This window comes from Bison bison, unplaced genomic scaffold, assembly GCF_000754665.1.
Source record: "Bison bison bison isolate TAMUID 2011002044 unplaced genomic scaffold, Bison_UMD1.0 scf7180017864506, whole genome shotgun sequence".
NCBI lineage: Eukaryota > Metazoa > Chordata > Mammalia > Artiodactyla > Bovidae > Bison > Bison bison.
Genome location: NW_011495063.1, coordinates 2,336,675 through 2,353,072, shown reverse-complemented (window position 1 = coordinate 2,353,072; position 16,398 = coordinate 2,336,675). Strand labels below are relative to the sequence as shown.

The following is a 16,398-nucleotide window of genomic DNA, read 5'->3' as shown; positions in this document are numbered from 1 at the left end:
AAAGATAACACTTACATGAGGGTAAATAGTCTAGTTCAGTGGTTATCAAGCTTTAGCGTGCTCTAGAGTTGCTTGGAGCACTTGTAAAAACCAAATTATGAAGCTCTATTTCTAGAGTTTCTGACTCAGTAGATCTAAGGTGGGGACTGAGAATTTGCTTTTCTAGTGCATTCCAGGGGTGCTTATGTCTGTTTGTGGGATCATGCTTTGAGAACCACTGGCATAATTTGGCTGGAGTAGCCAAGTAGTGAGTACTCATGAACCCCTAACTCATTTTATGAGCCTCTAAAGAATCCCCCTGCATTGCAGGAGACCTGGGTTCGATCTCTGGGTTGGGAAGATCCCCTGGAGGAGGGTATGACAACCCACTGCAGTATTCTTGCTGGAGAATCCCCATGGACAAAGGAGCCTGGTGGGATACAGTCCATGGGGTCACAAAGAGTCAGATCGACTGAGCAACTAAGCACATGCTCCACATCAGGGGCGAAGTTCAACCTCTCGATAAAGTGCAGTACTCGTGCTCGGTCATGTCCAACCCTTTGCGACCCCGTGGACTGTAGCCAGCCAGGCTCCTCTGTCCATGGAATTTTTCAGGCTGGAGTGGGTTGCCATTTCCTCCTCCAGGGATCAAACCTGAGTCTCCTGTGTCTCCTGAATTAGCAGGCAGATTCTTTTGCCATTAAGCCACCTGGGAAGCCCATCGCAGATCATAAAACTGGAAAACCAGACTGAGTTTATATCATGGATGATCCTTACTGTCAGGGTTTAGTAGTTCATTTAATCAACATTTATTGAGTGCCCACCACATAGTAGGCCTCCCTCCAGAGAGGTAGCAGTTAATAAGAGGGAGTCACAGTCAGAGCTTGAAGTATGGTGAGCAGAGTTTGAAGAAGCACATTGAATCTCATTGTGTTATATTTAAGGAATAGGAAAAGTCCCCATTGTTTCTGTAATATAAAACATAGGAGAGCTATGAGATTTTTGCCTTAATCAAAAAGTGGGGGACATGGGTTAAATGTTGAGACATGCTGGGCTTAGTGGCATCGTGATTCTTTTGAAGATGTTTGAGAAAGGGAGCCAGCGATGCAGAGATGTGTTTAGGCTGGTTAGTGGTGGTGGGATTGGAGGGAGGAGACCACTGTGACTACTTGTGTAATGAAGGCCTTAGCTTAATGAAAGGAATGAGGCTAGAAAAGGAGAGCTGAGTTCGATTCTAGAGTTAGAACTTTGGGGATTAGCCATTGACTGGAATGCACTGATAGCAATCTAGGAAAAGGTCCAAATGAATAGAGAGTTTCAGATGTGAATGGCCTGGTAGTCGCCACGGTGATAGTCATAGAAACAAGAAACTTAATGAAATGATATATTGAGGGAAGGTGATGATATTGGTTGGATGTTTTTAGAGTTTCAAGTGCCAGTTAAACGTCTAAGTCAAGCAGACAGATGAAAATGCTGGTCTCGAGTTCAGGGAGTAGATTGGGACAATGATCTCTATATTTACGAGTCATTTGTATCAAAGTAATAGAACTTAAAGATGGGTTGGACATTTTGAAGTTCTCTACCTACATGTAAAAGTTGACCATTTTAAAGATATTTGGTGGTGGTAGGGGGGAGATTTTTGTTTTATCAATAAGACATTTATTTGGAAATGCATAAGTATGTGTATATGTATACACACATATATACAGAAATTGCTGTTTTTGTAGGATAAAAATGTTTGAATACCACCAATTCCATATTGCCTAATAAGACAAAGTTTGAAAGGAAAACAAATTTAAAAATCAGTGGATATACTAATGGAGACCGTGATTATTTTTATATATTTAACTTTTAAAGGCTTTTATTTCTTAAGTATTTGAAGTAATTAGACACTCTTTTCATAATCCTCTCGTATTGTTATTATTTTTTTGCTTACTGCCTTGACATATTTTCGAAGAGATGAGGCAAGGGGTGTGATAAAATCAGGAGAGTGAAAATTAAAGAGGATTCAATCATTCATCATTCACTCAACAGACATTCTTTTGAAAGTCTTTTGTGGACCAGGTGCCGAGCTAGGTCCCAAGGCTACAGTTGTGAACAAAATGGGCATTGTCCTTGCCCACTGAGCTTATAATTTGATGGGGAGACACATCTTTTTTCAAAATGGCATAAATAAATCATAAAAATGAATAAATAATTCAAACTGGGTGCTTTAAAGACAATATAAAGAATGCATTAGAAAGGAAAGACTTCACTAAGCAAGTGGCACCTTACGTGAAGAATTTGTAGAATTAGGTCAAAGAGAATAGGGATGGGTTTAAAGCTTTCCAGGCAAAGGCAAGGTACTATTTATGCAAAACCTTTAAAGCAGAATACTGAAATCCTGGGACTTTCCTGGTGGTCCAGTGGTTAAGACTGCACTCCCAATGCAGGGGGCCCTGGTTCAATCCCTGGTCAGGGAACTAGATTCCACGTGCCATACTAAAAGATCCTGTGTGCCCCAACTGAGACCCAGCACAGTCAAATAAATAAATATTTCTAAAAATAAATAAGTAAATAAAAAGGGATTGCCCTGGTGAACCAATGGTTAAGACTTCATCTCCCAATGCAGGGAGTGAGGGGCGTGGGTTTGATCCCTGGTTGGGTAGCTAGGATCCCACATGCCTCGTGGCCAAAAAACCAAAACATAAGACAGAAGCAATATTGCAACAAATTCAATAAAGACTTTAAAAATGATCCACATCAAAAAAAAATCTTAAAATCATTGGTAATAGATACTTTAAGCTATAAAAAGAATGCTGGAATTCTTATGGAATCAAAGAAGGCTAATGTGGCAGGAACATAGTAAGGGAAAGGGTCAGAGGTAGATGAGTGAATTAAGACCATATGGAGCCACAGTTGAGTCAGCGAAGGCTAGCATGACAGAGCACTCTGGAGGATAGAGTTTGGAGACTCCGTTGGATGGCACAAGAAAGGATACAAGGGATCAGTTGGATGGCTGTGGCAGCAGTCCAGGTGAGAAACAGTGCACTAAGATAGCTATAGTAGATGCAGAGAGAGGTAGGTGGTTTGGAGAGATTTAGAAGGTGCAATTTTTTTTAAAAGATATGAGGCCGCTGAGGGGAAGATGTCAAGGATGGTGTCCAGGTAATTGGATGTAATCACTGAACGAGGAGACACTGCGGGAATACACGTAAGCCCGTCCACCCCTCACACACCTGGGAGTCGTCCCCTTCAACCCCAGTGGTGCTTCATCAAACTCACCTTGACCCAGGGCAGGTCTCTTACTCTACAGATTACTGATGAGTGAAGAATTGATGAAGGCCTTTCCCCTTGGAATCTACCTGCCCTGTATCTTGCCGCTCTAGCTTCCCCCCCTGCCCACTGCCTTTTTAGATTTAAACTCGAATGTACTTCTTGGAGTGGCCTTTTAAAAAGCAAGTCATTGCTAACCTTAAAGTCCTTTTATCATCTTTCTATTTCAGTAATAGAAAACTTTGCCTTTCTTAAACTGGCATATTGATGTGAAAATTTGAGAACAGGTCAAAGGGGAGTGGACTCAACAGATATGCGTTTGAGCAAACTCTGGGAGATAGTGAAGGACTGGGAAGCCTGGCCTGTTGCAGTCCATGGGTCACAAAGAGTTGAACACAACGTGGCAACCAAACAACAAAAGGGGAGTGCACACACTAGCATTCTAGAGTTTTATTTGCTTCTAGGGCTTTGGTAGCATTTGTAGAGGACAACCCACTCCAGTACTCTTGCCTGGAAAATCCCATGGACGGAGGAGCCTGGTAGGCTGCAGTCCATGGGGTCGCTGAGGGTAGGACACGACTGGGCAACTTCACTTTCACTTTTCACTTTCATGCATTGGAGAAGGAAATGGCAACCCACTCCAGTATTCTTGTCTGGAGAATCCCAGGGATGGAGGAGCCTGGTGGGCTGCCATCTATGGAGTCGCACAGAGTTGGACACGACTGAAGCAACTTAGCCAGCAGCAGCCTGCTCACTGCGTTCAGTCCATTTGAATGCTTTTCAGGTTTAAGAGTTGGATGTAACGACTCACTACGAACTGCTGGAAAGAAACATATTTAATGTAGCTTTGGGGGAGCCAGCCCCCTGCATGAACAACTCATTTGAGAAATCCTTGTGCATTGCAAGAGTTAAACAGATTTTAATCAAATAAATCAATAGCTTTCTACTCTTCTCTCTTCAATTCAGAAAACAGTAGTGCAGTTCTGGATATGTCATTAAATGGGGTTTGTCAGTTGCTTGGCTAGTTTAATGGGAAGGGATTGACATTAAATCTGCTCTGTTTACCATCAGTCTTGATAATTTGTAAGAGAGGACACTGATGAAATTCACAGATGAATGAACTGAGTGGTCCCATCAGGAAGGAACAAAAATTAACTTTAAGTGTCCTAGAGAGATTGGAAATGGGCAGGAAGTTGCCAAGTAAAAATCAACTTGGAAAAATGTATATAATCCATCTGGGGAAAAAAGTATGAGCTATCCATGGCTGGTGGTCAAGAGGAGAAATAAAACTATTGGGAATAGTGCTTTAGAAAACATAGATATTATAAATGACCTCCAAGTTTTTATGTAATGATCACCTTAAAAGTGTGAGTATTGTTGGGTTTGAAGGTACTCCTTCACCAACTTGAAACCTTCCACTGAATCAGATATACTCAGATAAACATAAGTGTGTAGAGATGAATATGAAAACATTCCATTATAATAGTAGATCTTTTAGGTGGAGGGTTTGGTTTACCCAATTGGTTTGTGAAATATGAAAACAACTGCTTATCTAAAGACAATTAGACTCTGCTCCAGCAGGTTAATTGGTTATGATTCAACCCATCTCCTATCCCTGACCACTCAGCTACTTCCAAACTAGCCATAAAACCAAAGGAAGGAAATACACAGAGCCCAAGATTTGGATTCTCTACCATCTATGGTAATCTCCCTGATTCTCTAAGAAAAATATTCAAAAAACTGTGTCTAATTTCTTTAATTGATTGGTACCTTCCTTTTGGGGGGAAGTGACTTATATTCTATTTTTGATATGGAGACCTGATCCTTTTGTCAAGGAGTCCTGTGGTTAGAGGAACCTGGTGGGCTATGGTCCATGCGACTGCAAAGAGTCGAACACAACTGAGCGACTAATACTCCCTTTAAATACATGTTGGGTGACTATAAATGACGGAATACATTACTGAACGTGGCAAGCTCGCTCACTCTCTCACACACACACAGTCTTACAAATAAAAGACCAACTCAGGGATCAAACCTGCAGCTCCTGCATTGCAGGCAGATTCTTTACTGTCTGAGCCACCAGGGAAGCCGGAGATGGCTGAGTGACTAACACCAACATGTATTGTCACCTGTTCTGTGACAGCCACGAATAAACTAATTCCCAAAAGGAAACTTCCACTGCATGGCTCAGGTCACTGCAGCCTGTAGCAAAGAGTGTATGGTGAGAACAGAGGACCTCCATGGCCCTAGAGGAATGTCATCAGGGTTCTGTTGCAGGGTAACTGATGACCTCCTCAAGATAAGGGCCAGGTCAGCCAAGTGACAGGCACAGTGGCAAGAGGAAACAGCAAGGGTGAGGTGAACATTAAAGCAAACCGCCACCAAGACGAGACGGTTTCAGGAGATATTCATGGAACACATTCATGAAAATAAGCATCACGTATCCAAGAGGTTCGTGGGTAGTTAGTCCCTGCCCTCCAGGGATAATCAGAAGAGGAAACTTAAGGCAACATGCATACAATTATCTAATCACAGAAATTCTGTACATAATCATGCTTAACAAATATTCAACTATGTAATCAGAAATGGGATATTTCTCTGCAAAACATTCCAGAGGTGCTATGTAGTTTTGCTGGAATATCCAAAATATGTTTAGTCAAATACTAATGCAACGTATTCTTCTAAACAATGCTGAGCTACTATTCCAGTTTCTTATTTCTTAGTGTGTGCTATTCAGATGGCTGCTTCAAGAATATTTTATTTTTTATTACACTGTAATAGTCATTCTCCTATCTTCTCCTTTGGTCAGACAGCCCTCTCCTGTTTCCTGAAAGATACCTTAGTAATAAACTAACAGGTCCCAGACCACCTGAATTCTTGCAAAGCAGCACAAATCTTTGTATGTGGCAAGATGCACGGAGTTCTGATTACTCAGTGTTTTCAAACTTAGACAAAGTCGTTTCATTGAGCTAGAGACAACCCATTGAAAACTGTCACTCCACCTTAAGCCAATAATAACTGCAACTGAAAGATTGAGAAGCCTAAGATAGATAAGAAAATACAAACTATTTTAATACAAAATAGTTTAATACAAAATACAAACTTTGTATCATTTAAACTGTGAGATGTGCATTGTAAGAGCATGTTAATAATGTCATAAATGTGCAGACATTTGCCCTTTTCTCTCTCTCTCACTACCTGTAGATTTGGGTCTCTTACATATATACAGGTACTATTTTTGTAGTAATCTGGTTGCTTTAGAAATTTTAATTAAAGCATCAGTAAATGCTTTAATTAAAGCATCAGTAAAATAATTGTTTCACTTGTTACAAGCTTAATTACATTCAGAACGGGTATCATGTTTCTTTTCTATAGACTATGTCCTCTGTGTTTGTATCTTAGCACGTAACCCCCAGGTTAAAGCCATTTTCATGCTGACCCGTGCAGACATCCAAAAATGAACTAGAAGTAATGTGACTCAATTACTTATATTCGGCTTTCTACATCAGTGGTCCCCAGCGTTTTTGGCACCAAGGACTGGTTTCATGGAAGACAGTTTTTCCATGGCCCCAGGTGGGAGGTGGTTTTAGGATGATTCAAGAGCATGATGTTTGTTGTGCACTTTATTTCTCTTGCTATTACATCAGCTCCACTGCAGATTATCAGGCATTAGAACGCAGTGGTTGGAGGCCCTGCTCTACGTGGTTAATTACTGATAATTATGAATCAGGGTTCACTGTACTAGAACATTTTAAACCAGTTTGGTTTATCAGGTTGAAATTTGGGTAATCATCACTTTACCAGTCTAACTCACATGATGATTTTACTGTCAGCACCACCCTGATAATTGAGACTCAAAGTTTGGAATAAAAGTATGCACTGAAGTGGTTTTCTATATCACTTACCTGAAAGATAGATGCTAAAGAATATCCAATAGGAAATTGTACTTTTCTCCTGCTAAATATCTGTGATTTCTTTTAAAACATATGTATTTAGTTGTTAACTCCCAGCTCATAAAACCAGACGACAGTATCAGCTCTCTAGATACTGTTCACAGTAATTGGCCCTGGCGCCTCTATCCTCACCATCCTTTGGTCCTGTGCCATCCGTGTCGTTCACCTTCATTATCACAACAGTGCTGTATTTTTTTTCCCCACTATGAAGGAAACTAGTTTGTTCATTTGGAAAATGTGAAGCCTTGGCACTTGTTTTCATCAGTGAAGGCAGCATCAGAACCACATCTGCCATATTGTAACAGCTCTCAGGCTGGTAGCCAGTGTAGCGATCAAACATCTGTGAAATAAAATGTTCGCAAAAGTGCTCTACACTCAAGCTGTTAGACTGCCCTTAGAGGTCCTTTAAAAATCTCATCCTTTGCTTTAAAGAAATGAGCAGGACAAAAAAGAAACGAAAGGGGGAGAAAAAGACAACAGAAGAATTGAAGGCATCTTATCTGGTGAGTCTTCATTATTTTGTGTTAACATTATGAAATTTCATTCCTGTTAGCTCTGTGAAAGCCAGTTATTAACTTACAGTATCTTGTTTTTTAGGGAACTGCCCTGGTGTTTCAAAATCTGGCGAGTATATTTTTTTCCTACACCTTAACTTTACTTCTTTAAATGAAAATGTCTCTTTCTGACCTGATCCTTTTTTTTTTTTTTGTCTTTCAGGTTTCAAGTACCTTTGTATTACTTCCAGATTCCTGCAGAGAAATGGGACATTAAGCCAGAAGCTCATTTTGTTTGTTTTACATCACGATTGGGGATTTCATTAAGTGCCTGACTGTGCTGTGTCTCACTGACCTAAGAGCTTTCTCTGACACCAAGGACAGACATTGCCCATCCTCCAGAAGACTGACATTTAAGTCAGATAACTTTGAAGTCAACAGATAGAAAGAAAGCTAACCAACAGAGCCAATATGAACGAGGACAGAGATCATTTCTGTTGTGGTACAAAAATCTTCAGGGGTAAGTATATGATTCATTCTGACTTTTAATCTATGTGTCTTAGTTTTCAGTGTGATCTATTATATGATATCTTGACCCGTTAGTTTAGTTGTTGCTCTTTGATAATAATTTTGCTTGCTTACAGAAAAGCTTATTTAAAAAGTGTGATGTTCGATGTTTATTATGTATCCATTCACCATTTTTGCTGAGGTCCTACGATATGCCATTTACTACGTGCTTGGCACTGGACATTGTGACCTCAATTGGAGTCTAACACGCATTAGTAGTGTTATTACTTCCTAGAACAGCAAAATATTTCAGAGCGTTTTAACTGCAGTTTCTTCTCCAGTGCTTTCTTATTTTCATCATATAGTTTAATTCTATAAATATTTAAAATCTTTTAAGACAATACAGTTTCTGGTTTTTTGCAATGTTTATTCACAAGTCCCAACATTACCTTTGTTGCTATTCTCTCCTTTCTTTTTTTCAGTTGATTTTTATCGGAGTGTAGTTGATTCACAATGCTGTGTTAGTTTTAGGCGTACAGCAAAGTGAATCAGCTACACATATACATATATCTGCTCCTTTTCAGATTCTTTTCCCTGGGTCACTGTAGAGCACTGAGTAGAGTTCCCTGTGCTATACAGTAGGTCCCTATCAGTTACCTATTTTATATATGATACTGTGTATATGTCCATCCCAGTCTCCCAGTTTCTCCCTCCCTCCCTGTCACTTTCCCCTTTGGTAACCATAAGCTTGTTTTCTACATCTGTGGGTCTGTTTCTCTTTTGCATGTAAGTTCATTGGTACCTTTTTTTTAGATCCCACATATAAGTAACATATGATATTTGTCTCTCTCTGACTTACTTCACTCATATGACAGTCTCTGTGTCCATCTGTGTTGCTGCACGTGACATTGTCTTGTTTCTTTTCATGGCTGAGTAATATTTCATTCTGTATATGAGCCTTTCTGTATGCCTCTTATGTCTCTTAAGCTTCTTTATATATTGTCCATCCTTTTGTGTCTTCAGTCTGAACACACTTCACGTTCACTAAACCTCTGGTCATCTGTGCTCAATTTCCACTTAACTCCATGAACTGAGCTCTTCATTTAGGTTATTCTATTTAGTTTAGAAATTCCAAATAATAATTATTGTTAGATGCTCAGTCTCTGTTAAAATTCTCCATCTTGTCACCTTTTTTCTTGAATATAATCATCCAGTTCTTTTAAAGTCATTGTCTTCTAACTCAATATGAGCATCACTTATTTTTCCTTTATTTCTGTCTTCGGAAATGCCTGGTAATTCTTTTTTATTGAATTCTGGACATTGCGTATAAAAACTCCTAGAGGCTCTGGAAGATGTTTTCTTCCCCCAGAAAGTATTTGCGTTTGCTTTTGGCAGGCAATTAGGAAAGGACCAGATCATTTTAACCCACTTAGAGACTGAGCTGATTTAATGCTGAGTTTCAGGTCTTTTTAAAAGCCTTGTCTCTTCCTGCTTCACTGTTATTTTCACCGTGTAACCCTTCAAGGGTCTCAGTTAAAAGCCTGGAGTGTTTACTGGGCCTTTTCTCTTTGGCAGACTCTGAACTCTTAATTTCTGTCTGCCCAGCCCCGTGAAAGTGCCAGAAGTTCTCCTCAGTTCCTCAGCCGCCACTGCGTGCTTGACGCCTCGGTGTTCCATCCTGCACTGAGCTGGGCAGATGCCTTGTGAGGACAAGTGCTGCTGAAATTCACATTTACCTTCCTTCTGGAATCTTAGCCACTTAAGTGCTGGGTAGCTCTCTGATGACTCCAATAGATTTAAACGCCAATGTCTCCATCTTTTTTTTTTTTTTTAGTTGCTCTTGGCAGGAGAGTTGTTCTGATATAAACTAATCAGTCATAGCCAGAAGCCAGAAATGTAATTTTTAAGAATTATTTTCAACAAATCATGGTAGTCATATAGATTCCCTTGACCAGAGATATTTCTGGTTTTTGGAAATCAGAATCTTTCTTCCTCTCTAATTATCATCTAATGTAATTTCCTCAATTATAAGACTCTTGAGTCTGAAAGAGCATGGAAGGATACACACTAGTCTCTAGTTGGAATGCAGAAAGCACCTTACTCTCATCAGCCATACAGCCCTAACCATCTCAAAGCTGAGTGCTCCCAGTGTCTTGTATCTTCTTACGTTATACTTACTACACTGTAGTATAACCATTTGTTTATTCACTCTCCTCTGCTAGACTGGGAGCTGGAACCTGTTGTATTTATATTCTCAGTGTCTACCACAGTTTCTGACATTTAGAAGGTATTCACATGTCACATGCTTTTAGAATAAAGGGTTCTTCTAAGTAAGTTTTTTTATACAGAGATATAATATTCAGTACATTCTCACTAGAAGTAATTTGAATACAAAAAGATTTTTCCAGGAGTTCCCAGGTGACCCAGTGATTAGGACTCCGCACTTTGCACTGTCGTGGCCCAGGATTCATTCCCTGGTCAGGGACCTAAGATCCTGTAAGCCACATGGCAGGGCCAGAAAAAGGAACAAAAACTTCCCCCTGACATTGCCGCGCATCGCAGGTGAATACCCTGTTCAGACTCTGTAGTTTCTCATGAATTGAATACATTCAAGAGAGTTTTCAGATTCCCTGAGTATTGAGACAGCGGAAGGGACTCATGAAAAGATGATAACATGGACACTTTTAAATGGATGTCAAGAGGTCTGTGTTTACCTTTGTCGGCATCCCAGGAAAAAGTTTAAGTTCAGAGTTGAATGAAATGTCCAGCAGACCCATGAGGAATGCCTTGCTCTCCTAGAGTCATGGTCTGCTAGCCCAGTGCTTTGATTCTGACTCCAACACACTTTCTTCCATATCAGTCCTTCCTCTACTTTCTATTGCCTTAACAATTGCATCGGAATACAGATTTTCTTTGAATCAGGTGTGTGTTTTTTCTGATGGTGTTAAAGGTTAGGATTACAGTCATATTAGATTACACTGCAGTCACGTTTCTCTGTGCAGATGAATACCTAACAGACATACTTTGCTTTCATGCCAGATGACTGGTATCTGGATTCTACTAAGTGTACAGTCGATCTGTTTCTCTCTTTGAAATTAAAGTTGAACGTATTTAAATTAAGGATTTGGTTTACTGACAGATATCTTATTCTCTTTCAGGTTCCAAGGCTTCAAGCTTAGCATTTGTTATTTCTGGTAACTAGAACCAACAGAGATGCTGGTGACAGCTGTGTGGACTTCCCTTTCCTGATTTTATGTTCCAGAAACATACTATACCATGTTAAAAGGCTGGAGGTCCAAAGAATTCTTACCTTAATTCCCTAACATGCCTAACTCCAGCACACTTGTGTATTTCCTACCTAACCTTCCTGACCAAAGTCACATAAAATGTCTTCACTTTTCTCACTCCTAATTTTATAAATAAAAAATATTTTTATTTTATATGTAACTACTTCTGGGTCTCCAGTCTCCAGTTTCTATTAATGATGGAATAGCTAATCATGCACAGGTAATAATGATGGAATCTGGGCAATCTGAAAGTATTGTAGAGTAACAAGAAACAGGCAGGAACTGAATACATCTAACCTTGAAAGACAATGGGTAACATTTGTCTGTGGGTTTTTGCCTGAGGACATTCTTCAATCTTGGATTAAGAACACAAACTGAAGGTGTTGAAAGATGGAGTTTGAGGTCAACAGAACAACCAGAAAATCAGAGGGAAAAATCCAGTTTAAAAAAAAAGTTACATGTAAAAAATAGGAAAAACTGATACTTACTCAAGGGAAGAAGATTGTCAATAGAAACAGACCCTGTTACAAATATGCTCAAGGACGCAATGAACAACACACCGTGGCTTCACGTGGGGAACTTCATCTTAGAAATAGAACCTGTAAAGATCAAATGGAAGTTCCAAAGCCGAAAAGCATAAATAACTGGAATGGAGAATTTACTGTTTGGGCTTAATATCAGATTGAAGACAATAGAAGAAAGAGTCAATAAACTAAAAGATCAATAGAGATTATCCAATCTGAAGAACAGGAAGAAAAAATTAGAGAAAACACATATTTTGGATGAAGACAGGAGACAAAAGTAGGGCAGAATTGAAGTGAATGTTTAGTACTAATAAATTCTGGCAATTAATTCTGCAAAGAAAAAAAAATTGAAAAATAAACAAAACTTGGATTTTGAATGTCTAGTTCTTATAGTGTGTCTTCCAAGAGTGAAAGGGAATATCGCTGGTTTCAAAACTGTATTTTTGTTGGCTTTCATAAGGTCATTTCTCTCATGTGGCCGTAAGTTTCTCAGCTTTCTGCCCTTTTCCTCTTTTTCTGCTTCACTCCTTCCAGCATGAATGGCCTTTTCCTTCTGTGTGCTATATTCAGGAGCTAGTTTATTATGAAAGACAACTTCTAACAGTGGACGGAGGCAAAGGGTGCATGTGATGAGTCAGCGTGTGCTGTTCCATTATTCACTGGTTTGCATTTTGATGCCTTCTCCTTTGTATTTCACTTTAATTTTTGAGATCTTGCTAATTCAAATCATAGTGAATCATTTAGTTAATTTTGAGCACCAGTCTTCCTTAAGAATCTGTGGACACAAAATACCAAATAATATTTCAAAGTAAGTGAATTTTAATTATTGACGCCTCTAGACACAATTCTGTCTGTTTTGGTTTACCCTTTGTAGGTGTTTCACCAAAACCAGCAGCACTTTCAGCAGCAGCCCCCTTCCTGTGGTCCCAGTGATAGCACCTTATCCTCAAGACGGTTTGGAAATGAAGCCCTTTGGTCATATGAAGATGCCTGTGTGTCTGGCTTCCACCGTCCCCGACTGCGTTCAGCCACCTGAGGAGGGCATCAAAGAGGATGAGACACCAACACCTGCTCAGCCGATTTGCTGTCAAGACAGTAGAGATGGGGCCAGTTCCGATTGTGTGGAAGATACAGCAGAGTTCCACAGAGGTACAGCAAGACATTGTAAATCTCAAGTTTCTAAATAGTCTTCAGTTAACTAAGAACTATATCAGGAGAGATGATGCTTTCAGAACGTTCTCTCTCTGATCCACTCATATTTCTTAGATTATTGCGTGGGGGTATTGGATATGTCAATAAAAGTTGACTCTGTAAAGGATTCTTTGAAATTCTGGGGTGTTTGGGGATGTTCTTTTGTTGGCGTTTTTTAATTTTTTGACCGCACTGCACGGCATGTAGGATTTTAGTTCCCCAGCCAGGGATCGAACCTGTAGTCCCAATACAGGGAATCTTAATCACTGAATTGCCAGGGAAGTCCCTGAAATTCTGTGATACACATCCTTCATCTCTGATTGTTCATTCTATTCTATTCTGGAAAATAAATCCAAATAGGCTTTGATTCAGTTTTGTACCTGAACAGTAGACTTGCTAGAAGGGTGCATTTCGTGATCCTAGGCTTCTTTTCTCGTCTGAGTTGATTCTGGAGTTGTAGTAGTTCTTGACCATGGTTACTTGGGGGCTTTAAAGGGGTTTGCTGTAACCCTTAGATGAATCATGTCACTGTCCATGAGAGCTAAACTTTATTTTAAACCTCTGCCTCCCTCAGATTCAAACATAAACATAACTGGGCTCTAATTTTGCTCATGGTTCTTTCTTTATTGCTGAAGGTAGTGTTTTTAGACTGCTTTGATAAAAATCAGCCTTTCTCATTTCATAGTGCTTCCAAACCTTTGTTTTTCAGGAGACAGCTGTGTGCCTTCAGAAGCTGAGAACAACATTTTAAGTTGGAATCCTCTTGTTTTGCCACCTGTCTTGAAGGACTGTACTGAAAAGACACTGTGGTGTCCTCCTGGCACTCCTGTAGACAGTCCTCCAGGGGTCCTTCAGCAACCCCAGGAAACCTGAGGATGCAGCAGTGCTCCGTCACGTTCCCACTGCAAGCCAGCAACTGCACGAAACAGCCCTGGGAGTGGACTGTGTGAAGGACATTAGTTCAATTCAGAGAAAGAGCGTTATTTATTTTTTGTTGGTAGTGATGTCATATGAATGTATCTTAAAATGTGTGCCCTTTTATGTTATTTATGCCTTAAAAGTTTCCCTCCCTCTTCCTTCCTCCCCCTCGTCAGTAAACAACCTCGTTTGGCACAGTTTCAATCACCTGAGACCGTGTTGTCCAAGAGCCTCAGCGACAGTAAGAGCCCCTCCTGCAAGGATCCTACCTGTTGGCTGATTCAGCTAAGAGGGAATTGCACAGGCCATTTGGGAGTTTTCAGATGGAAAGCTTGTCTTTCACTATTGCATTATCAGACTGTCTGAGAACATTGGAAATCAACCACAGTTGTAACACCTGATGTTTATAATAGATGTCTTGTAAATTTGATGAGTGCCTTCCACGGAAGTGAGGGTTGACCTATAGGCTGTCTGCATGTGGGCACAGGTTATGTCCAGTTTTCTAGGCAGTAATCACAGTGTTGTGGACATGACGGAGGTTAAGCTGGTCTGGTTGGGTTGTTGTAGAAGGCAGAAAGGGAGCCAGGACCAGAGAGAAAAAGAATGCCTTCAAACCCAGTATCATTTAAAATCACACTTATTTATAACATGGTTACCATGGGGCTCTTTTTGACTGTTTCTAAGAGAAAAATAAGACTTTCAAATGGTGACTAGAAGAGAAAGATCCATATTTTAAGAAGAAAGGGAAGGTTCCAGGTGGATCATCTTGGCGGAAGCTCTCCTGTTAGTATAGGAAGTATCGTGGTGCAACACCCCCGAAAAATCCGTATTTTCTAAGTTCCAGCTTGGGCAATACCTGAAAGATGTGAGTGTCAGAAAAGAATCTGGAGGTTTGAAGTTTCCTGACATTTTTCCCGAATGTCGTCATTGTCACAGGCACCTATAGCTTTGATTGGCAGAGCTCGTAAATCACAGTTATTGCTGCCTCTGAGTGACAAGGACATTTGCAGCTGCCATTGAAAGGCTTTTCTTCTGCACGTCTGAAACAAAACAACACAGCACTCAGTGTATTTGATGGCTTGACTCGAGCTTTATGGATCACTGCCCTTTTTTGGACTGTGCATCCCTTTAGGGAAAAACAAAACAATTCTCTTTATGGAGAGTCAAGCGACTCTAGCATAAGTGAAAATATTTTTACAGTTTCCCAACAATTGCAGTAAAATAGAGTAGAATACTGTATTAATCGACTTCCTGTGTAAATGCATCCATATTCCCTTACATACGTCTATATATTTTAGAAATAGAACCGCTAGTGGAATGTGCCGTGTGAGCTGGGTCACTATGCAAGGATTACTTGGAGTAGAATGTAGTGGATACAGTTTCATAGTCCGGTACCACGGATGCTCCAGAGTCAAATTCTCCATTTCAGACATCCACACCTATAGTGTACTGGATTTATTCTTCATTGTTGCCTAGATGCACTTAGCTTTGGAGGGAGTTAGCTGCATCCTTTACTTCTGTGGCCAGCAAAGGACAAAGTCCTAGCACACGGAATATGAAAACATACCCTGTGTCTGCCAGTCAGGTTATAGTGCTACACTCACAAAGGGAGTTTCAGAAAACTGGGGGGTAAGTGTTTGTAAGCAGTCATTTTGATTCAGGAAACAGAGGTGTATTAGCGTGAGCCTTAGGTCATAAACTGCTTTTAAAGATTGAGTTTGAATATGGGATTTGTCCACTAGGAAGAGAAAAATGACTTTAATTGTAGGGCAATCTCGTTGTGGACTGCTTTATTTATATTATTAGTAACGCTGTTTTAAGTGTTATCCCTTTAATTGTATTTTATTTATAAAAAATGCTTTTATATATTGAGATATATAAATATAAATATATATATAATTGCCTTCATGTTTAGGAGTTATGAGTGCTCTCTAACTATGAGTTGTTCTGAACTTTTATGCTCTGCACATTTACCCAAAACAGTCCTACCTAATGTTACTTGCCAGGAAGTCAGAGGACAGGACAGCATGGGCGATGGCTCTAACATTTGTGGAGTTACTGTTATGTACCAGACTGCTGGTGCTTGCTACTACTATCTCAAATCTTCCTGTTAAGACACAGCTACTAAGTAGGTGATAAAGTCCCCAGATCGCACGGGTGAGCCACAGAGCCTGAATCTGAACTTATCTGGAGCGGGAATCTGAGCTCCTGCTTTTCCAGACTGCTTTCCAAAACCATTGCGGTTCACTCTGCTGATGGAACCCGTTCTGTAAGCCCCCGGTCCTCCCCG

At 40.1% G+C, this 16,398-nt stretch overlaps 1 protein-coding gene and 1 long non-coding RNA gene across 6 annotated transcripts in view; both read left to right on the top strand.

The window, feature by feature from the left end:
* Positions 1-16,392, top strand: part of CDON (cell adhesion associated, oncogene regulated) — a 99,182-nt gene extending 82,790 nt beyond the window's left edge. For all 5 annotated transcript variants that reach the window (XM_010829479.1, XM_010829482.1, XM_010829478.1 and 2 more), the window contains 2 exons: positions 12,874-13,148; positions 13,900-16,392. In XM_010829479.1, coding sequence (XP_010827781.1) covers positions 12,874-13,148; positions 13,900-14,063 — 439 coding nt within the window. In that variant the 3' untranslated portion in view covers positions 14,064-16,392. The remainder of the gene's footprint in view (positions 1-12,873; positions 13,149-13,899) is intronic.
* On the top strand, positions 3,980-12,832 carry LOC104980701. Its single transcript, XR_824297.1, has 3 exons — positions 3,980-7,811; positions 7,905-8,201; positions 11,347-12,832. It is a non-coding gene; the product is annotated as an uncharacterized LOC104980701 (long non-coding RNA).
* Positions 16,393-16,398: the final 6 nt, after the last annotated feature.